A 23,481-nucleotide genomic window follows, 5' to 3' on the forward strand; every position below is an offset into this window, starting at 1 on the left:
AGAGGCATCTTCAAAACTTCAACTTTATATATAAGATTCTTTTGAGACTTGAAAGCAGAAGTGTTATTTTGGACATGTTACCTCGGTGACTAGGTCAGCCAAACATTTTCGGAAAGACTGAAGTATGTACACTCTGTCTTGAGGGGTTAGAGAAACATACGCAGGCACATTCATTTGGAAACGCCTGTAAATTTTCCTTGTGTGGAAGAAGGGCAGAGGTAGTTTAACAAGTCAGAAGATCCAATATAAAACCAAAGGCTTTATTGTCTAGCTGCCTACCTGCCCAAATTCTAACAGATTGGAAAATAAATAATTACATATATTTTTCTTTCCAGAAGGTTAAACATGCCACCATTAACTTCTGCACAGAGTGGACAAGGGTGGCAGGCAGGCAGCAGGCAGGGCCTGCTCACCACTCAGCGTAGACGGAACGGTTCACTTTCTTTTCTCCACGTCCCTTGCATAGCATTTTTGATCCCCACCAAATGCTGCCTAGACAATGTGAAGGACTTTGAAAGCAGCCACGGCCTGCTTTTCCCGCTCATGTCTGCTCTGCAGGATCTCCAGCAGGGAAATTTCCGGTAAGCTTCCTTCTTTCTCACTGTGCTTTGAGTTATTAGTTTTCTTCATTGTTTGATAAGGCAGATTTGGTGGTTTGGGTTTGGGGATGGTCTTAGCATAGTCCAAAGCCTAAGGGCATAACAAGAAAAAAAAACCCTTCATTTAAACCGGGAAGTTAGTCTTAGGAGAGGTTTATGATATAGATGGAGACAGTTGCTGTAATATGGGCAGAGACGGCCATCGGATAGAAAATGCAGACGACATGTTATGATGCATAGGTTGAACAAAAGTCAGTCACTGACAGCATGTTGTGGAGCAACACAGAGCTGCAGAATGGATGTGGGCAGCTGCTGTGTCATTTGGATGTTTTTACAGTGAAAGACTTCTTTCCCCCACACGGAGAGGTTTAATGAGAGGAGAAAAGTAGAGGAGAGGAAAGGCGACCGGCTATGGGCACGTGGAGGGAAGGGGGAAGGGGGCAAGAACAGAGAACAAAGAGCAAGAGGGAGAAGTAAGAGTGAAAAGACTTTTAAGTGTTTGCAAACTGATTTCTCATGTGTTTAATCTGTCAACTTTCTGAAAGTCTTGCTAATACCAAACTTCTAATAGAATTCAACCTTGAATTAAGGCTTTCTAGCCAACAAAGACTTGTAGCTGGAGACTGAAGGCATCGCTTGTAGTTGAGGGAAACTGAACTTGGTTTGTTACATTGGATCCTCCGGAACTGAAGTTACAGATGGTTGTGAGCCATTATATGGGTGCTTGGAACTGAAATCTGGGACCTCTGTAAAATAGTGAGTGTTTTAAAGTCCTGAGCCACCTCTCCAACCCTGAGCTTTGTTCGTTTTGTTTTGTTTTATTGAGACAGAGTTTCTCTGTGTATCTTTGGCTGCCCTAGAACTCACTCTGTAGACCAGGCTGGCCTTGAATTCACAGAGATGCTCCTGCCTCTGCCTCCTGAGTGCTGGGATTAAATGCATTCACCACCCTAGTCTGCTTAAGCTACATACTTTAAGAAGACTTTATTGAGAGCTGAAATGGGAATGGATAGTATCGGAAAAGGGAAAAAACCCTCAAGACATAAAAAGTTCACATTCTGCACATGAATGAGACAGCTGTGGGAATTCCTACAGATTTGTCACTGTGTAAATCTTTATGAGCATGTAATTGGTCAGAGAAAGAAAGAAACAGCACTATGGGCATTTGGTGAGGAAGATGAGGTCATCAAGGTCTGAGGAAGAATTGATAGGATGATTGGTAAAAGAGAACACACAGCACACATCCCTGAGGGCAGTAAAGGGTGTGTTTTCTTCTTCGAGGAGTCCCCATGGCCTTATAGGAGTAAATCTACTGAGGCAGGGGGTGGTGGTGTGTCGCCATAGTATGCATTTCATTCACATCCCTACTCTTCGTTAGATGGCATCTCAGAGGACGGATGTTATGTATTTTTTAAAAATCACCCCCCCCCCGACACCGGAGTAACCCACACAGTCCCTCTGGAAAAGCATAGGGACTTAAATGGATTTAAATAAACAATGAAGGGTTTGTTTGTCTGTCTGTCTGATGTGAACAGCAAGAGTGCTCTATTCCCTTGAAACTTACTTAATGATAGAGAATGAAACCGATCATTAATTTGACTGCAGGCTCTTGCTGAGAAATCAGTTTGTTATTTCTATGTGTGACAAAATTAAGACAATGTACTCACACGTGTGTGTGTGTGTGTGTGTGTGTGTGTGTGTTTACATTAATATTTGTGGATAACCTGTAAGTGTAGGATTGGCTGTTTCTGAATATCCAAGCCCATCTCTTGAGGTGAGGAGGTGACCAAAGTGTCCCTTTATTGTTCTGACTGAAGCAATAAATGCCCCACTCGAGCGTCTTACCTTCTTCCGAGAAATCGTTGACTTACTGTCAGTTTTTGATGTCTGGGGTTTGGACAGGACGGACAGTGTCTTCATGTTGTATTCCTTGACTTGCTTTGCATACTCTTTTTGCTGCAGTAACGTTTGCATCTGTGGGGAGAAACGGAGGAGAGTGAGCGAATCTCCCCTAATTCTCTCAGCGGCATTGGTTTTATGGAGGTGGGTGGCTCAGGAAGGTGACCCTGGCAGCAGTGAACTGGTTAACATTTCCCGGGAGAATCTGCTGTGAGAGCAGCCGCACCCGCACTGTTCTCTTAACAGAGGCTAAATTCTATTCAGCTTCTTCTTTGTTGCATTTACCCAATTTATTTTCATTTCTGCTTCCAACTTTGAACTAGACTCTTTTTATGCCTGAGTGCAACTGCAGTTCAAACACATTAAATGAAGATCTCCTTTCACCATAGGGAAGAGAATAAAGTGGGTGCACTTCCTCGGGGTGGGGAACTCGGATCCTAAGTGTCTTCTCTGTAGCCACTTCAAAGTTATCAAGACAACTCTCTCAGGGAGACCAATAGCCGCACAGCACACGCATCCCTTCCACGCTCACGCGCCCCGCTCTTGTGGGAGGCTTTCAGATCTGACAGAAAGGCAGTGCATAAAATAACACAGGCTAAGAATGCTTTTTTTTTATTATTTTGCAGCAGGAGAATCTGGGACTCTATTAGACCTGCTGTTCCTGGGGTGTCTACTCAGTGCCAGAGATTTGCACTGGTCTTCGATGCTGGGGTGCACCTTTACCCCCGTTGCTAAGGACAGGTAGAGAATACTGAGGCTGAAAATCTCGCAGGCCACTTACTTTGTCTCTGATGGACGCAAAGTCAGGTCCCAGGCCTCCAAGCTTCACGTCTCTTTTCTGATAACCTTTCAGCTTGGAACTCTGAAAATACAACCACAGAAATGGTTCTTTTCAAGGCCTGGTGTCCCTTAAAGAAGTCATCGGGGCATAGGAAGGAAGGACAACGAAACTCTGGTGGGAGGCTGGAGAACGAGTGCATTTCTTGGCAATGGGGCTGTTTCATGGTCGCAGTCTGTTTAGCATTTGTTAGCTAATGTGTTCTGAGCTTTTCACTTCTGAGATAAAAGAGATTGAAATTCTGAAATAATGAGTAATTTCAAGGAAAGAATTTGCTCTTTGGTTTACATTCTTTAGCTGAAGCATGTATAATAAAACTCACCCCACGCAGCTGTTACCATAAGCAGTTTGCAAAATCAAAGGAGTCCTCGCCAATGGTACGCAGCCAATACACTGATCCAGAAAGTCCCTGTCCACTGAGGTGAATCCCGCCTTTCAGAGATACCTCAGAAGACAATGAAACCACGGTTCATTGGTAGAATAAGAGATGATTTTAAGGATGAAAAAAAAATCAACTGTCACTCATTGACAAGACTCAAAAGAGAGCAGGTGAGTCTTGGCAAGACCCACTGAGAAATTAGTTTTGCTCTGTTAACTAGTGTGACTTTGGAATGTTTGATGGGCATCCAGAAGTCAGAAGAGCCTGTTGGATCTCCCAGAGCTGGAGTTACAGATGGTTGTGAACCACTGTGTGGGTGCTGGGAACCGAACCTTGGTCTTCTGTAAGAGCAGCAAGTGCCCCAACCACTGAGCTATCATGCCATCCTGATGGGCTGTATGTCTGGTGAGCCTTTTCTGAGACACAGTTTGGCAGTGATTATCAGATGATTGAGAACTTTTCACCAGGTCAGTTAGAGTTACTTCAAGTATCCTTCATGATCCTAAGATGAACTGTGCCCAGATTGTATCAACCATGTTCTCAATGTGGTTTTTACTTACAGAAGCACTGGCTTCTCCCTGGACACCCCCCCCCCCCCACTGCAGAAGCCGGGAAAGCAACTACAGTTAGTTGTCCCATATCACCTGTGAGTACTGGGTCCGGGATACGCTGTGGATACTGCAGCCTAAGATGCTTGAGTCCTTCTATAAGGAGCTGTACTAGCCTATAACCTGTGCGCACTGTCCATATGCTTGCTTTCTCCCTGGATTACTAATACCTGGAGTGATGTAAGCACCACTTGGAGAGTCGTTCTGACGTTATAATGACTTGGAAACATCAGGTACATTCATTAAAGGTGCACTGTTTCCAGCACCTGTGTATGTGGACCAATTCTTTCCCTGAAATCTCCCCAGCATGGAGCTCTGGCCCCGGGAAACTATGCTTGAGTTGGGTGGGGGGCGGGCACTCAGGTTTTTGGAAACTCTTATTCGGTCTGGCACAACCCCTCCGTTCTCATTTTATTTTTTATCCCCACCCCCAAAGTGGACGGGATTCCTGGGGCTAGAACAGCACTCCTTCAGGCAGGGGGAGAAACAGGAGAAGCATATAGCTCTTGGTTCTGATATTCTGAGCTGCAGAAACCCTAGTGTTAGCAGCTGCCTACCTCTGGGTTAATTGTATGAAGGAAGAATGAAGCCACGGTTTTGAGATTGCTGGGCAGCCTCTCACCACTGTGGAAGGCAATATCCCCAGCACACCAGGGCTTCAGTGAAGCTATTCAGAAGGAGCAAAATAATGTACCACTCAGGTGCAACACTTCTGCCCTTCAGCGAATAAAGGCTCTGTAAACAGAACTGGCCCTGCCGCGGTGTTAAACATTTATGCTCAAAACTCTCTCAGCGCATCAAAGTCTAGAGAAGGCAAGATTTTATTTCAAGGAAGCCTTTGGTCTGAAATCATTAAAACTAACACTAAAATAAATAAAACCTCCCGGGGTTGGGGATTTAGCTCAGTGGTAGAGCGCTTGCTTAGGAAGCGCAAGGCCCTGGGTTCGGTCCCCAGCTCCGAAAAAAAGAACAAAAAAAAATAAATAAAAATAAAACCTCCCCAGCGCAGAGCTGGGATTACTGCTTATTGGCGGACATGGCAAAAGGGCGACTCTATAGGGAAATAGTCATTGCCAGGATAAAAGCACTGAATCTGTCCACGTCTGTTTCCTGTCTGCTGTTATGTCTGTTTGTGTCTTTCTTTTGGGAGGGTGGGGCTTTCACTATAACCCTGGCTGTCCTTGAACTTGTTCTTCAGCCCAAGTGTTGGGATTACAAGCACATGCCATTATGTTTGGCTTCTTCATACTCTTGCTTTTAATATGAAAGAAATTTTAGTTAAGTCCATTTATTTATATGTCCTTCTCTCTGTGTGTGTGTGTATGTGTGTGTTCGCGTGGGCCCATGCACATACAAGCTAATATCATTAGGCCTGGGAGACAAACATCTTTATCTGCTGAGCCATCTTGCTGGCCCCTCTTCTTATATTTATAAAAGTATTCATATACTACAGTTATTTTAATATTTTTACTAAAACATTTTGGTATTATACTTTACTTACCGGACTCCAAGTGGATTTCAAAACTGGGACTTTTAGGCAAATATTCTAACCTATTGTTTCATGTCACTAAATAATGTAGGCATTTCTCTAAATGTTGCCCGTCGAAGATACACTGAGGTAAACGTTGTATGCTACTTTAATTCTTTGAAATAAATTGATCGATGTATGGCTATTAAGATCTAATGAACACTGAAGGCCATTTCTGCCGCCATGGGAGTGGTAAGATGGTTCTTTTTTCAAACCTTGGTTACAAAGTCGGGTGTTAACACCCCTTAAAAACTTCAGATATTTTTAACAGTTGGCTGAACTCAGACAACCTATGCTTATGACTACAAGCTCAGTCTTCTTACACGTGCCCTCTGTGCCACTGTCTTGAAATCACTAAGTTATGATGTATTTGTCAAAGTAAAAAAAGGAATAAAAAAAGGTTAAAAAAAAAAAGACCAACAACTAAACCACCACTCACATCCAAGCCATAAATCCAATTTGTTCAAAGATGATGAGAAAGAAATGATCAGTGGGCAGAAACCCCATCCTTAGCCTGGTGCAGCTTAACTTTTAATCATGCTACCAGCTCACAAAGGCCGTGCCAGGGAGCATGGATAATCGTGTGTTGATCTTTGGCTGTGTTTCTTGCTAGCAACTTCAGTAAGCATCAAGGTCAGTGTGAGAAAAGCCAGAGCCAAGGATCATGCACTGGAAGGGAGAGCGTGTGGCCCAAATGGGCCATCCCCATGGCTGCTGATCCCTTTACAGGATGAGTTGCCCGCAGCACTGCGACATTTCTCAGGGGAAGGGGGTGGCTCCTGGGGGAGTTTGTTCTGGGTGACTGGCAGTGAGAATCTTGGATCTGCTTAAGTTTGGCGCAAGTAATCAGGAAGAGCTCAGCTCTGTAATTCTGTTTGATCTCTCTCCATCTGAAGTCTTAACAGCACTGTTGGGATATAATTCTCATACCACAAAATTCACTCACTTAGAGCTGCTCAATTCATGGTTTTGAGGATAGGCAGGGAATTATGTAAGCATTGTCCAATCTAATTGGACAACATCTTCATCATTCTGAAAGAAATAAAACCAAACGAAAGTCTTCCAGGACCCATTAACCCTCACTTGCCTTGCCCAGTCCCTACGTGGCCAGTTCTAGGCGGCTAAGCTACTTTAAGTTTCTTCAATAGTCTTTTACAGTCAAGCAATCCTCAGATGTTATTTTCATTTACTCCGTGGTTTCTAAAAGACTAAAAAGCGGCATGATGACAAAACAAAGATGGTGACGTTGGTGCTAATGACAGTGACGCCGACAATTCTAAGAAATCAAGGCCAACAATCCTACTGAGTCTCTGAATAAAGGGATCAGACAAATGCAGATAGAGCCACAATCTAAATGAGTGCCTAAGCACATTCTCCACGTATGTCTGCATAAAGCTCACAGGAACCTAGGCTCAGTGACTTTCACCTGTAATACTAGCACATGGTAGGTTGAGGCAGGAGGACCACCATGAGTCAGGTCAACTTGGGCTAGAGAGTGATACCCTATCTTAAAAGATGTCCCAAACCAAAAACCAAAACCAAAACCAAAACCAAAACTAAAACCATCACTACCACCACCACTGCCACCACCACCACCGGCAGCAGCAGCAGCAGCAGCAGCAGCAGCAGCAGCAGCAGCAACAACAACAACAACAACAACAACTACCACCACAAAAACAACTGACAACAAACAAGCAAAGCGACACACTAGCTGACATGTACTGGTGTTGGCCCCTCAAAGGGAGGCTGCATGGGACTTTCCTGGGGGAGAGGTCCCTACTAATCATTCATGATTCTCTCAAGCAAGGTGTACGACTGTCACTGTGTACTCCAAAGAGTATGGCTGAATTGAAGGGACAGGGACAGATCTGTACGTATTTGTTTCAGCTCAGAACTGTTAAACCCTGCTGGGGGTGGGGAGACTGACTGCAGATCTATTCTCCAGAAAAATCCCTCAGATGCAGAAGACTGAAAGTTACTGAAAACAAGATAAAAACAACATGTTGGATGCCAGAGAGCAGCAAGCAGAGGATGTGTGCTCTGCGGTCACTAAAATTAATCCAAATAAAACTCTTCTTAGGTGCAGCCAAGCAGCAAGCCCCAGATTGTCTGTGACGAGAAACATCAGTCAATTACAGAGGCTCAGCCCTCATCTGCCAGGGAACTCTGTACCGAGCCCTTACTTCGTGGTGGCTGGAGTCAGCAGAAGTGTATGCTGCTAGTTTGGAATCCTTTGTGCTGTGTTAATTTCTTAGTCTTAAGCCTGGATTTGATGACGTGAACAATACCTTGCATTCTAAAATCACTCTCAGACAGCACTGCCAGAAGAGGAAGGGGGCCCCAGGCCTATTATCTTTACAAATCCTCAAATTTTTTTACTGTGATTCGGGACGATTCCCTTGGAAACCAAGAGATTTGACGTGGCCAGCAAATGGGCGTGATGTGGATAATGACTCTCTCTGTCTGGTGCCCTGACTACCTGCTGACCTATACAAATCACTCAGTTCTAAGTCACTTCAGCTTCTGGAAGGGCTTAAAGGACAAAGAGTACGTGTGTGTGTGTGTGTGTGTGTGTGTGTGTGTGTGTGTGTGTGTGTGTGTGTGTGACATGTAGACTCGAGATACTGGGCTGGGAAAATGGATGTGTATGGATTGAAGCCACCCTCACAGAAAGTGGGGAAGGGGTGGTGAGGAGCAGGAAATTACCTCTGCTTTCCTAACCTTTCCATGGCCTTAGCATTCTGGTATTGAACACTTTTACCAGGGCATTTTCCTCTATCCTTTCTCAGCACAGCACGAATTCTATTTGTGAGGAGAAAGGAACGGGAAACGACATTTAATCGATGTGTAACCTTTGCTAGGGAATAAGTGAAGGCATTAGTGCATTATTTCATTTTCTTTTACACCACACCTTTAAAAAAGTAAGAGTAATTCTGATTGTTCCTATGAGGAATCAGGGTCTGGGGTAAGTCAGTAACTCCCCAACTGAGAAAATGTCTCCATGAGGTGAGTCTGTAGACAAGACATTTTCTTAATTAGTGATTGATGAGGGAAAGGCTCAGCCCATTGTGAGTGGTGCTATCCCCTAGGCTGGCAGTCCTGGATTCTATAAGAAAGCAGGCTGAGTAATAGTAATAGTGAGAAGCAAGCCAGTGAGTAGCACCCTTTACAAAGACCCTATGAGATGGGGCTGGACCAAGGATGGCAACTGGAAATTCAGTTTAAAAGTTGTTTTCAACTGCAGGAAAGCTCTTCTGGGAGGCTGTGTATGTTTAATTCTTAGGCCCTGGTGGGTTGCAACGGCCTGATTGCTTGTCTCCATGAAAATGACACATATGAAACCTGCTTCCCAGTCTGGTCTATAAGTCTTGGGTTATTTGAGAAACACTTGAAAGTGGTACAAGCAGTATTTTAGAATCCAACAGTCATGTTAGTGATGTTTCTCTGGGAAAAGAGGTGACCTGTGAGTCCCAAAACTTAGACCTTCTTGTCTACAGTGGAAGTGGGGGGTCTTCTGGTGTCAGGCTAAAAGGAGCTCTTTCCATGCCTCAGAACCATGAGCTAAATAGACTTCTTCATAAAATAACCTTCTTATAGTGGTGAAAACCAAAAATACATTATTTCACCCTGGAAGCACATGGTCTTCCTGAGAATTAAAAAGGTTGCTTTTAACAAGACATGAAGAAACTGAATTGCACAAAATTGCTTTTTTGACCCAAACTCTAGATAAGAATTCATTGAAAACTGAGTGGCCTGGATATTTTGCTGTCAAAGTTGATTTGAGGTGCGTACCAAGAGGCATGTTTGATGCTGAGGAACCAGTGGTGGAAGGCGAGAGACCTCCCCTCTGGCAATGCGGCTTACACTCACTCAGCCCTACTCTCTCTTCAGATGTGAAGACGTGGAACTCAGTTTAGAAGAGGGATTCAGGTGAGGAAAAGTGGTGGTTGAACTGAGGATAAAAGCAGGATTAATATTGCCTACCTGCAGTGTAGACTTTTCCCTGAGAGAGGACCTAAAAGGGAAGTGGGAGTAGGTACTCTTGGCAAGAGAAACTTCTGGAAAAGGTGGGGAGGAAACTCAGGGAGTAGCTCAGACTAGAGGGGAGGGCTCTCGGTTCCTGGACCAGAGGCCCATCTGTCATCAAAATTCAAGAGCGACTAAGACTAGGCTAGACAAGCAACGCTTTTGTCACCTTTGTGCGGCTTTGGCTTCGCTTCCTGTGTCTCTTCCCTTTCTCCAGCTGAAGCAGGTAGCCCTCTGAATTACTACGGGCCATCCTCATCTGGTGCTTGTGGCTTCTCTCTGAATCGAGCTGGGATTCACTCTCTACCCTGGACAGGATAGGCGGGAATACGGTGCTGGACAAGGAGCCCTCGCTGGGCTGCACCTCTGCCAGCTGTAGCAGGGCTTGCTGGTGCTGCTCCATGATCTGGGCGAGCCGGGAGTCTGGAGAGGCACTCACGGGCTCCATGTCCGAGGAAGAGTGGAGTTTCCTTTGGAGAAAACACAAGTGTTTTTGTTTTTTTAAATAAAACTTGAATCTGTAACACCGCTTTCTGTGTAGAAATCTTTAGGAATCCCTCATCTTTATAGGATACATGATTTCTTGCCTTCAAATCCTTCTCTTTTCCTTTGGGACATTCTAATTCCATTTCAAAAACATTTATTTCATTTACTTATGTGTCTCTCTCTATGTGTACACGTGTGTGCAGGTGCCCTCAGAGTCCCGAAGAGGATGTCAGATCCCTACACCAGGAGTTACAGGCATCTTAAGTGAGTCCGAGGAACTGAACTCAGATCCTCGGTAACACACTGATTATTTTAGACCCTAGCAAGGACTCCAAAGTGAAACTCTATCCCCCTGATGCCCCAAGAGGAGAAAAAGTGTAGCAGAAAATAAGGACACGACTACAGATATAAAAATCTGAAATAATCTGAACAAACCATGTAAAAACGTTAATGGTAGCACTTCATAAAACAGGAAAAGTGTTAAGTTTTCCTAGAAAATGGAACTCATCAGACTGACTAAAGGTGAAACAGCGACAGTGTAAATAAAGAGGAAAAACTGTGATGCTAATGATAGGGGCTCAAGTCTGCCACAGACAGTATCGGACAAAACAACCGCGATCCACACAGTTTCACAGGAAAAATGTATCAAACGTCTATGTAACAGGTGCTTACAACCTGTCCCAGAGGATGTAAAAGAGTCAAAGAGAGCCCAGTCCTCAACGCATGCATAAAACCGACACTCCCTGTGCTCAGGTCGCCCCTCCTCATATAGCCCAGTCTGACCAGTCTGACCAGGGACTCAAAATGTTACTGAACTCCTCCTCACCTTGACCTGACCTTGAACTCCTGATTCTTCTGTCTCAATCTCCCAGTGCTGGGACTGTAGACCTGTGACACCCTACCTGGTCTGATAGCATATTGATAACACTCTGGGTGAGCCCAGTGCAAGACAGGAGAGATATAAGCCTAACCTCCCTCATGCATATGAATGTTATTAAATCCTAGGCAAATGAATTGAGCGATCTAATCCGGTATGCTGAGCTGGTGATATAGCATGTGCTGGAGTCCCTGCCTAAACTGTACAAGGCTCTGGTTCCATCAATAGCCTCAGTAGCAAACAGAAGACCAATATGAAGAGGTGTGCTAATCTTAGGAGCAAAAGGACAGTGTCACAGTAAAAGCCCGTGAATGTATTTCATTACATTACGGGGTCGATGAAACATATTTGATTAAGTTTCAAGCTCATTTATAACAATAGTGCTTTGCAAAGGAAAATAGAAACAAAGGCATTTTCTATGTCTACCTTCTAAAAGCTAAAAATTATTTATTTTTATTTTGTGTATGTGCATGTAATTGTGTGCGTATGTGCATGTTGTGTGAACATATGTTTGTGTGAACGATGGCATTCACACATGGGTTGCAGTGCATGTGTGGAGGTCAGAGGGTAAAGGTTGGGGTTCGAACTCCAGGCAATAGGCTTACAGATACGCCTGTCATTTGCAGTCAGGTTAACACTAGGCAGCCTAGGTTGCCCTTGAACTCAGCATCCTCCTCCCTCAGCCCCCTGCATGGTGAAATGGCAGGGGTGCACACAACCACACCCAACCTAAATATTTATTATGATAAAAGGGTCAGAAGTCACTACTCTAAAGCCAGAGAGAAGGCGACAAAGTGCTCGCCAACCATCGCTGTCTCTCCAGAAAGCTGACCTGAACCTTACCAAATGTATATCCCAGACCGTCTGGTGTAGAACTTGTCTCCCTTCCAATGTATATATATGTAAAGCTGTCTCCCCATTCTGTTTTTGAAAACAAGCGCCTTGAAGGTGCCCCACGGTATCAGACTGAGTGTGTCTTCTGTGTATTTTAGTGTCAAAGTCATCACATGTCAAGTGTCCAGAAAACACATTTGGTTAAGGAGCATCAGGGATGGTGTCTTGAAATTACGTTAAAAAATTGACTTTCTTTTTCTTATTTATAGAAGTAATGGATTCACACAATAGGGAACTTGAACAATTCTAACTCTAAAGAATAAAAACATAATCTTGATTTCTCTTGCCAGAGATAACCACTATTTCTTTCCAAGATTTTTTAAAATTTGGGTCTTATTTATTTACTTATTCACTTATTTATTCATTTATGACAGGGTCTTACTACATAGCCTTGGCTGGCTTGGAGTCTGTTATGTAGACCAGACTGACCTTGAACTCATAAAAAGATGTGCCTGCCTCTGCCTCCTGAGTGCTGGATTAAAGTTGTGCACCATCACACCTTGCAACTTTCATGTGTCTGGATGTTTTGTTTACATGTATGTCTTGCACCACTTGAACACTTGGTGCCTTCAGAGACTAGAAGACGGCATCAGATCCTGTGGAACTGTAGTTACAGATAGTTGTGAGCCACCATGTGGGTGCTGGAAATTAAACCCAGGTCCTCTAGAAGAGCAGCCAGTGCTCTTAACTGTTGATCCAGAAATAGCCATCACTCACCATTGGGTGGACTTTCTTTCCATGTGCAAATTAGGAAAGCAGAGTTCATAGCCCTTGGGTTGTGTCCCTATTCCTCATTTCCTTCTTACAAGAGCATTTCCTCAGAGGCATATTTGTTATGGTCACAGGGGACTAAATATCACCATTTCCCTAAACCTTTCCCCACCATTGGATTTTTAGGTAATTTCTGTAAGTGATGGTGTTTCAGTGTCTATACATTCCTTTCTAGGCTATGCCACTCCAGGCCAGAGATAACTTTTTCTCTAGTCATTACTCAAATCTTTCTAAGCATGCTAATTTACTCTGCCTGGGTCCTTGTGCTCTCCCCTTGCTCCGACTTCTAGTTTCATTACCATGGAAACAGTAGAGAGATTGGGAAGAGAAGACTACCAGAAGCCAGGCAGGAATCTGAGGCAGGGAGGGGTTAGTTGGCCTTTTCGTCTGGTCTCACCTGCCCAGGGACTCTGCTGTCCCCTTCCCCCTCTCTCTCTTCTTTCTCTACAAGACTCTTACTTCTCCTCTAGAAAACCATTCAAGATAAGGAAATTCCAAGCAGTTGTAATGGCTCTGTATAAAATCACTTATGTAAGCTCTAATGTCCCTGAGTTAATCCCCAGATCCACACATTGTCTCTGACCTCCACACATGCTACATAATGCATCTGCACATTCTCTCTCTCTCTCTCTCTCTCTCTCTCTCTCTCTCTCTCTCTCTCTCTCACACATCTGTGTATGTGCACCATTCAATGCACACATGTGCACACATTTTGCAAACACACACATGTACATTAATAAAAATAAATAGGAAAGTTTGCAAACTTTAAAGAGACTTCTCACCAGAGCATCTCTATGTTCTTGTATTTCGTCTCTGCCTCCGGTTCTTTGGATGGCTTCTTAGTCTTCGTCGACCTGGACCTGTGTGTGTTCATGCGATAATCAGACTGGGGTCCTCTCTGACTCAGGGACTCATGTCTGTGAGAAAGTTCATTAAAGTCCTGCAGATCTCCATCAGAAAATATGTAGATGGGCTGTTGCTGATACAAAATTCTTTTCTCTTCCTTGTATCTGTGTCCTCTTCTTTTATTAGTGTTCAGCCCTAAGACAGAGTTTTTATATACTACTCTGTCAAAAGTCTCCTTGGGTGGAAAGAATGGGTCGGAGGTGACTTTGGGATTATGGGTGAGGGTTCTGGGGTCCTGTAAATTGGGATTAGAAGCGGTCATTTGTGCAGCTGGCTCATGCTTTGATGAGGTATCCATAGGCAGCCTTTGGGTTTGTGGTTGTTGGAGAGAGTTATTCTGATTATTTTGACTGACAACTTGTTCTTTTGTCCCAAGAGATTTCAGGCCATTCTGATATTTCTTCTGTTTCTGAACCCTGGCCTTGGCTGTTCTTCTAGAAGGTTGCTGGACGTTGGCTGCATTGGAAGACTGACCTCTTGGGACGTTGCCTGATTTTGTATCTTCGCACTGAGACAAATGTTCTTGGTAATTCTAAAAAAGATATTACAGTTAAGGCAAAATCAGAAGATGAGCATTCTTCATAAATTTTCAATTAATTCTTTTTTTTTTAAATGGGGGTCAAAACATCTAGGAATGTGACCATGGATTGAAAAGGAGAGAGTATGAGGAGTTTTTCTCCTAGTTATAGGTGATTGGAGGGTGAGCCACTGAGGAAATGTTAAATCATGAGCCCAGACAGAGTTTGAGGGCTTAAAACAGCTCTGTATTAGGTCTCTGACTGACAAGCTATATAGGGAGGCGTCACCAAATGGGGAAATGGATGGAGAGAAGCTTCACCTCTAGAGATGCACAGAGGAGAAATACACATCTGTGCTAACAGGTGCAGGCTCATGTCAACTGAATGAGCGTTTCCAGAATTCCAACCCCAAGACACCCGAGGTTTGCCTGTGCCAACCAAGTACAAGTTCCATATGACACATAGTTCAGACCCTCAGCTCTGCATGTGCATGCAGGTCAGTGACCTATTCGCCAGATGAAACAAATCACATCTCATTCAGAGGGCCAAGAAAGAGTCAGAGAGCTTTGATAGGGCGTCTGAGAAACCATAAGGGTTGTTTTTGCTTTCTGCTGCCTGATATAGCCTGCACTTAGGCAATCAAACATCTGGGGGGGGGAGGGGACTTCGATATCAGAGCAGTCGTCAGGCTTTTCTAAGTCTGGTAACAACAAAATGTACTCCCAGAACAATAGATACGCTGTGTAGCTAAATTGTGCCGTGCAGCCATTTAAGAGTATTTCCCGAGGAATGGAGCACTCATTACTTGGTTGAAAATGAGCAGGGTAAAGAGGCCTTTGGAACGAATGATTAACTGCTTATTGAAACAGCAAGCTGACCATGTGCATCGATGAGTTATAGAACTGCAATTCCCTTTCAGGGCTCGCATGTAAAAAAGAACCCTTCACGACACACATCTGTGCAATGCTAATTGAAAAATGCAGTCATTGGGTAGCTCGTCAAAGGCCAATAAAAATACTCGGACCGGGAAAAGCATGCCTTGCTTTCTTGTTTGGATTTGTTTTAGTTGGTGGGGAAGGAAGCAGTTCTAGTTTTTTTTTTTTTTTTTTTTTTTTTTTTTTTTTTTTTTTTTTTTTTGCGTCTCCGGTACAATCTGCAAGGCTGACAGCACCAGCCTCTGCATATTCTCATTGGGATGCTAAGGACAAGACTGTTACATTTACGACAGTAATACACAGTGTGGCCTGAAATGTTGGCATTTGTAAAGAACTATTTCGATTTGAAGTGTAACGTGTTTTCTTTGGGATTTAAGCCATTTGAGGATTGACCGGGCTCTCATTGGCTCTTACAAAGGATTAGTTTTCTCCTGCGGCACCCCCACCCCCACCCATTAAAAAACTGACAAACCCTGTACTATGCATCCAGGTAAGAAAAAGGTTTTCTTCCACGTGGTTTATCAAACTGCATGTGAGAGACTGTGGGTGAAAAGAGTCGCCCAAGACATGGTCCCAGGTACACTCTTCCTTGCAGTGTACTTTTGGTCCCCAAAAGTGTTACCTGGATTTATTTGTTTGTGCGCACGTGCAGGCATCAGTTCTCCCCTTCCACCAAGAGGGTCCCGGGGATAGAACTCATATCCTCAGGCTTGGTGGCAAGCGCCCTCACTTGCTGAGCCATCTTGCTGGCCCAGAAATTGCTATTTTCTAATCTGACAGGTGTGTTCAGTGGCTCTCTTCATGCTGTGAGCATGTCAGTAAAGGTCAAACAAGCCTCTTGGTTATGATCTATAAACTTTAACTCCGACTGACCAATCATGGCATTCCTTGCAACATTTGTTCAGCTGAATAATGGAGTAATAACAGAGTAATGGAGTAATATTGGGGTAATAATGGAGTAACTAGGCATACTTTATGTCATCAACTGGCTTACATGTCCCCGTTTTCTCTTCTCATTCCAACCCAAAACAAACAAACAAACAAACAAACAAACACACAGACAAACAGCCCCGGGAGAAATTCCTCTTCTGGGAAGTCCTGGTTACTGCTTGATTCTCGCCATGTTGTCCTCTTTTGTTGCAGCCGATTGAGATCACAGTAGCCCTCCTCCTAGGGCGCTTTGTTAACAGAGGCCAAAACTCATCATTTTACCAGGCCTGAATTGTCTCGAGTGTTAAATCCTCTATTCACATAGACATAAGTGCCGGGAGATGTCATTTTAGTCCTCAGAAAGCAAGACGTTTCCGGACTTGATATGATTTCTCTCACCTTCCAAGTAGCCTCCTCGAGATCTGCTGGAGATTTATTACCCTACAATTGAGGCATCAGGTGTCGCTCTCAGGTGGTGAGACCTGAGTCCCCTGAAGTTAATAGACAAAGCCTTTCTCAGGCTACTTAATCTCCATCGGCTGGAAATCCGAGATTTCATTCTGCTCTCACTAGGATTCTTTTGTTACCCACACTGGCAATTGGTATAGTCTCCAGGCACTCAGACTAACTGCTTAATGGCAGTAGGTTTTCGTATCACATGTGGAGTGACAGAGTTGGGGAATCTACTAAAGCTGAGGTGAGAGTGGCACAGTGAGACTCGTCCTTAGTCATCGGTGTCCACCCACAGTGTGTCATCACTCCAGCCCTGTGAAAGCCCTGCCTGCCTGCTTTTGTCCTGTGGCTCTTCTGACCATGTGTCATAAGCAGAAAGCAGAATGCACACTCTTACCACCATCTCCTCTAACATAAAGGCCACTGTTGCTCTTAGCTGCCCTGGCTGGGCCCTGGGGTCCTGAGAGGTCTTTCCAGGCTCCAGGATTACCTCTGGCCCAGAGAACTTTCTGTTGTACTCAGTTTATCTTCTGTGTTTGTTAAAAATAAAATGTGAGGGCTGGAGAGATGGCTCAGCAGTTAAGAGCACTTCCAGAGGTCCTGAGTTCAATTCCCAGCAACCACATGGTGGCTCACAACCATCTGTGATGGGATCTGATGCCCTCTTCTGCTGTGTCTGAAGACAGCTACAGTGTACTCATATAAATAAAATAAATAAGTCTTTAAAAAATGTGACCTTAGATTCCAATTTTTATCTAATATTATTTTATATATATGTAAATTTTGTCTGAATATATATCTATGCACTGTGTGTGTGTGTGTGTGTGTGTATGTGTGTGGTGTGTGCTGTCTTTGGAGGCAAGAAGAGGATGTCAGATCCCTGGGACTAGAATTAGAGCTAGTGAACTACCATGTGGGTACTGAACCCAGGTCCAGAGCAGCCATGGCTCTTAAACACTGAACTATCTCTCCGGGCCCTTTCTAATATTACTAAGAAACATCCAGCATGAATTATTAACTAAGTCCCTCATTGTCAGCAAGGAAGAACTTCAGATAAACAGATGCCTGTGTTGACCAAACCAAACGCATGGCTCTTTAGAAAGATGGGGAAAGGGGATAGTCACAGGGACTTGATGCAATTAGTGAAGGATTCTGTGCCGTTTTGTGATGCCACCACTGGTACCTGGAAGGGTCTTCTGGCTAAGGACATACTTTAGCAAGGCCTCTGAGAACCTTCTGCCTTTAGCTTGGGCACACCAATGACATGGGACTTCTGAAACCCGTGAAGACCCACAGGAGAGCACAGAGTGTTGCAGGACAATGCAGTTCCAGGAAAGGTGCATGAAGAGGTCCTAAGCAGGATGCAAAGATCCAGTGTGGGCAGAGGAATCTGACATGAAAATCATGACGACCCAAGGCTCTCTATCACATGCACTAGCAGTTCCTGCCTTCTACACCACGTTGCCAGGAGACACTTCTTTCCTTATCCCTTCAACGTTCTGATGTGGTCTCTCTGACATCAGCTCTCAGGAAGCTCTGAGTAAGGGACTTGATTTATTTACTTATTTCAATTCTATCAGCAGCCTGGAGACTTGGTGAGGATCAGAGAGGGTTTAAGATGTCTGTCTTTTCTAACCTCTCCCATGCTTGGAGGAACTTTGATACTTTGAGCTTTTCAGTTGCTTTATGCATGACTTTAATTGGTGATGTCAACATGTTCCTTAGGCTTGGTGATTTCGAAAGGCTCACCACCCCACCCCGTGGGCCTTGAGACAAGGTCTCACTGTGTAGCATTGGCAGGCCTGGAACTTGCAATGTAGACCAGGTTGACCTCTGATTAACAGCCATGTGCCTACCTCTGAGTGCTGGGACACTAGAGTTAGAGATATGCCACTATACTCATCCTTTTTTTTTCTTTTTTTTTCTTTTTTTTTAAGATTTATTTATTTTATGCATGTGAGTACACTGTAGCTGTCTTCAGATACACCAGAAGAGGGCATCAGATCTCATTACAGATGGTTGTGAGCCACCATGTGGTTGCTGGGATTTGAACTCAGGACCTCTGGAAGAGCAGTCAGTGCTCTTAACCGCTGAGCCATCTCTCCAGCCCCATACTCATCCTTTCTTAATCAGGGATGGAATCTGTTCCAAGAATGACTCCACATAATTCCATGTACCGACCCAGGAAACTATTGGCTACGGATGACCTTTCTATTTCTTCTAGAAACAGTGAGACAATTACCCACTCCCCAACTACACTTATGAGTGTCCGTGGAAAAGAAGGATGCCATCAGGTTATAGATACTAGTTGGTAAGCTTGCATATTCTGGAAGCAAGGCTTGGTGGGGTCCAACCTCAGGGTCAGTGTCTCCTGAGTCTACTGGGCAGTTATTAGCTCCTAAAGGAAACACTATTTTTCCTCTGCACAACCCCATCCCTTCCTTCTGTATGTTTGGAGTGTGAAATGATGGTATTCTGACACAGGGGATCTTTCAAAATTAGTTAGTGTTACTGGTGGAGCGACCTATGGCAGGAGGCAGTCTTCAGCATGGGTAGATAGGCAGGCATTCTAAAATAACCCTTAAATGACAAGGACCCAGTGACAGGCATTACTTCTATCCAGCAGTATCACTTGAAGCACACTTAATACACAGTCTAGCAGGTGACCTTGAGCTGCTTTGCTCTCTGATGCCATTTGTCCTCAGGATCCATGAAAGTGTTTTCGACTCCTTTGTCATCCTGGACAGTCATCTTGCCAGCATCTCTGATGGGGTAGGAAATCTAAGAGGAAAAAAACACACATGGCAGTAAGTGGCGTATACTGCATCCTAAATGGGTTCATTTCAGTCTCCTAGCCATGGGGCCCCAGTCTTTGTACTCTAGGGAGAGGTCCCGCAGAGGCAGGCTTTATGTTTGGTTTATAGCAAGGGTCAATTTCAGTTTTCAGGCACTTACGTCAGTCAACCTTTCGTCTCTGTGACTTAAAAAAAATGAACAAGATAAACAGTTTTAAAGGAAGACGCATCTATTTTCGTGCATGGTTGTAGAGAGAATATCTTCTGTATTGAATGGATGGTTTCAGAGGGTTCAGCCCATGGTCACTTAGCTCTGATGTTTTGGGAGTATTGTCCAGAACAAAGTGGTTTAGCATACAGCAGCCAGGAAGCAGGAGACACAGGGGAAGGGACTGACATCTTAATATACTCTTTAAGGGCACAACCTATGACTTACTTCTTGCAACTTGTCCCCAGCTCCTAAAATTTGTGTCATCTCCCAATAATAGCACCATAACATGGGGTCTAAGCCTTCAATATTTGAGATTTTGAAGGGTCACCCAAGATAAAAATCATGAGAAGGAACTGGATTTCTCTTAGGGAAGATAGAAATAAAATGTTTTCTCTTGAAGACAAGAAGAGAGAAAGGGTACTTTGAGGTCTAAATACTCCTTGTTTAAATGTCCCATACCTTGTCCGTAAACAACTTTAGGACAGTTATTAGAACATGATACTGCAAGTAACAATTGATCCCATCAACAGACACATGATACCATACCCTTTACCTCCATTGGGGACTATGTCCTGATAAACCCATCATAAGTTTAAAAAAAGTACTTAATACCCATGCTGACTAGTTTTTGTCAACTTTACACAAGCTAGAGTCTTTTGGAAAGAAGGAACCTCAATTAAGAAAATGTCCCCACCAGATTGACCTGTGGGACATTTTCTTGCTTGATGATTGATGTGGGAGGGGCCAGCTCACTGTGGTAGTGCCACCACTGTGCTGAGAGTTTTGGGTTGTAAAAGAAAGCAAACTGAGCAAGGATTATGCTGTGGCCTGTGCTCAGTTCCTGCCTTCAGCTTCCTACCTTGAGTTCCTGTCCTGACTTCCTTCACTGGCTGAGTGTGATCTCGAGTTGTGAGATGAACTTACCTCTTTCCTTCCCAAGTTGGTCATGGTGTTTCTAACACAGTGACATATACCCTAACCAAGACACACACCTAATCCACCAAACATCACAGCTTAGTTTAACGTACTTTAATTGTGCCATTGAGCAGGTGCAGTGGTGCACACCTGTCATTCCCTGCTTGGGAAGCTGAGGCAGGGGGATGGAGAGATGGTGGGAGGTGTTGAAAACTTTAGGAGGTGGGGGACTGGTTGGAGAACACAAGCCTCTGAGAGCTTGCTTTTTAAGGCTACACTGGGTCTGCTTCCTGATTACCCAACGTAAAGAGCATTTTCCTCCATATGCTGCCATCATGATATCCTGGGCCATCAGTCCAGGATCAGTGGAACCAAAGTAACCAAAATAACTACATAATGAACCTCTGAAACCATAGGCAAAACAGATCTTTCCTTTTCTATATGTTTTTTCAAGTATTTTGATCACAGCTCTCCAAAATTACCAGCCCTCCACTGGGCTTTTGTTTCATATCAAGAACCAGCCATCTTCTATAATCAGGAAGGCTCTCAGCAGTGGGAACTGGGACAGCAACCCAGCCATAAACCCTTCAGTCTACAATATGATCTGCCTGCAAGATGTGCTGGGCTAACAGTGGAGCAGAGCTTGTGGGAGTGGCCAACCAAGGACTGGTCCAATTTGAGGCCCACACCAAGAGAGGGGAGCTCACACCTGACACTGTGTAGATGAACAAGAACCAGAAGCTGGTCAGCCCAGAGACTCAAGATAAAACCAAATATGATTGGATTAAAAAAAAAGCCACTGAAATGATTCCTAATGATGCTCTACTATACTCACAGATCGGTACCTAGCCCAGTTGTCATCAGAGGGGCATCATCCAGCAATTGATTGGAGCAGATGCAGAGACCCACAGCCAAACAGTGGATGAAGCCAGGGAAACCCGAAAGAAGGAGAGGATGGATTCTAGGAGCCAGACGGGTCAGGGACACCAGGAGAACACAGTCCATAGATCAATTAAACAGGGCTCAAAGGGGCTCACAGAGACTGAAGTGGCAATCACGGGACCTGCATGGGTCTGACCTAGGGTTTCTGCATATATGTTATGGCTATTTAGCTTGGCATTTTTGTAGGACAGTCAATGGGAGTGGGGTTGTCTCTGACTCTTTTGCCTATGAGTGGGATCTTTTTATTTCTACCAGATTGCTGCATCCAGCCTTGATAACAGGATTTGTGCCTAGTCTTATTGCAATGTTATACTATGTTCAGTTCCCTGGAAGGCCGGCTTCTCCTCCTCCTCCTCCTCCTCCTCCTCCTCCTCCTCCTCCTCCTCCTCCTCCTCCTCCTCCTCCTCCTCTTCCTCCTCTTCCTCCTCTTCCTCCTCTTCCTCCTCTTCCTCCTCCTCCTTCTCCTCTTCCTCCTCCTCCTCCTCCTCTTCCTCCTCCTCCTCCTCTTCCTCTTCCTCCTTTTCCTCTTCCTCTTCCTCTTCCTCCTCTTCCTCTTCCTCCTCCTCTTCCTCCTCTTCCTCTTCCTCCTCTTCCTCTTCCTCCTCTTCCTCTTCCTCTTCCTCCTCTTCCTCTTCCTCCTCTTCCTCTTCCTCTTCCTCCTCCTCCTCCTCCTTCCTCTTCTTCTTCTTTAAAGGGAAATGGAGAAGTGTTTCTAGGAGACAGGGGAGGCAGGTGGAGAACTGGGAGAAGTGGAGGTAGGGAAAACTATGATTGGGTGTAATGTATTTAAAGAATGAAAGTTAAAATAAAAAAATGTGTCTGAGTTGTACAGAACCTGTTAGAACAGCCATCAGAAAGCAGACTTAGAGCTCTAGTATGGAAGAGAACCTGTAAAGAAGACATTTCAAGCCTCAGGACACCCACACTTACTCTAAAAGACATTCATTCAGTCTGCCTGCGTCTCCTCCTGGCTAGCAGTGTCCAGCTGACTCAAAGTCTCTCTTATACATTCTTAATGTTTCCGTCTCAGGATTCCTCATCCATTCCCGCTGTGATACGCTGCTCCAGTTAGGTTCTGGTGACTACTGACTGCTTCCCCACCTATAAAATGCCAAGTTTCTTCCTTTCTGAATGGATGCAATTCAGTTTTTAAATATAGCTTTAAGGTTTTGTACTTACTTATCTTGCTAAATTTCTTGTGGTAGGTTGTGGAGTGTGGGGTGGCCATGTGTAAGAATGCAGGATGGTAGGGACTGGATCTGACAGGCTTGAGTTCAGATTCTCCCTCTGCTTCTTATGTTGACCAGTGGGGTCTAATGTTCAGTGGACGCTAAGAGGGAAATATGTTGACTATTATGTACTAACTAAACATTTGACAATGAAGACAGTCTCACCCCTCAGGATGGCATGTTTTAGCTCAAGAAAGATAAAAACACTGTTTCCTTGGCCTTGAGTATAACCTCATCTGCCTCTAATAAGTCCATGAAATAGCTATCAGAATTAACACACACACACACACACACACACACACACACACACACACACACACACACACACACACACACACCAGGAAAGGAAGATAGACAGTATGGAAACTTAAATAATTGAAAGTTGATCTGGGGCTGGTGAGCAGTGGTTCTCAGTCCTCCTAATACTGTGACCCTTTAATACAATTCTTCATGTTGAGGTGACCTCGCCAGCCACAAAATTCTTGTCATTGTTACTTCATAACTGTAATTTTGCTAGTCATTAATCATGACAAAAATAGTTTTGGAGATAGAGGTTTGGCGAAGGGGTCATGACCCACAGGTTGAGAGCCACTGGCTTAGAAGGTACCATTTGCTGTGCATATTTAACAAGCTTGTGTGTAAAGGCTGAAGGGGAAAATGACTGCCACATGTGCACTGTTGCATGCATGTGACATACTCATTCATCACACACATACACAATAACAATAATAATAATATAATA

At 44.2% G+C, this 23,481-nt stretch overlaps 1 protein-coding gene across 5 annotated transcripts in view; it reads right to left on the reverse strand.

The window, feature by feature from the left end:
• Positions 1 to 239: 239 nt before the first annotated feature.
• The window catches only part of Jhy (junctional cadherin complex regulator), a 56,828-nt gene continuing 33,586 nt past the window's right edge, over positions 240 to 23,481 (reverse strand). For all 5 annotated transcript variants that reach the window (XM_039082325.2, XM_039082327.2, XM_039082328.2 and 2 more), the window contains 6 exons: positions 19,315 to 19,428; positions 13,688 to 14,343; positions 10,047 to 10,347; positions 3,280 to 3,360; positions 2,445 to 2,573; positions 240 to 690 (listed from right to left, as the gene is read on the reverse strand). In XM_039082325.2, the coding sequence (XP_038938253.1) occupies positions 493 to 690; positions 2,445 to 2,573; positions 3,280 to 3,360; positions 10,047 to 10,347; positions 13,688 to 14,343; positions 19,315 to 19,428 (1,479 nt within the window). In that variant the 3' untranslated portion in view covers positions 240 to 492. The remainder of the gene's footprint in view (positions 691 to 2,444; positions 2,574 to 3,279; positions 3,361 to 10,046; positions 10,348 to 13,687; positions 14,344 to 19,314; positions 19,429 to 23,481) is intronic.

The sequence above is a fragment of the Rattus norvegicus genome, chromosome 8 (assembly GCF_036323735.1).
Source record: "Rattus norvegicus strain BN/NHsdMcwi chromosome 8, GRCr8, whole genome shotgun sequence".
Lineage (NCBI taxonomy): Eukaryota > Metazoa > Chordata > Mammalia > Rodentia > Muridae > Rattus > Rattus norvegicus.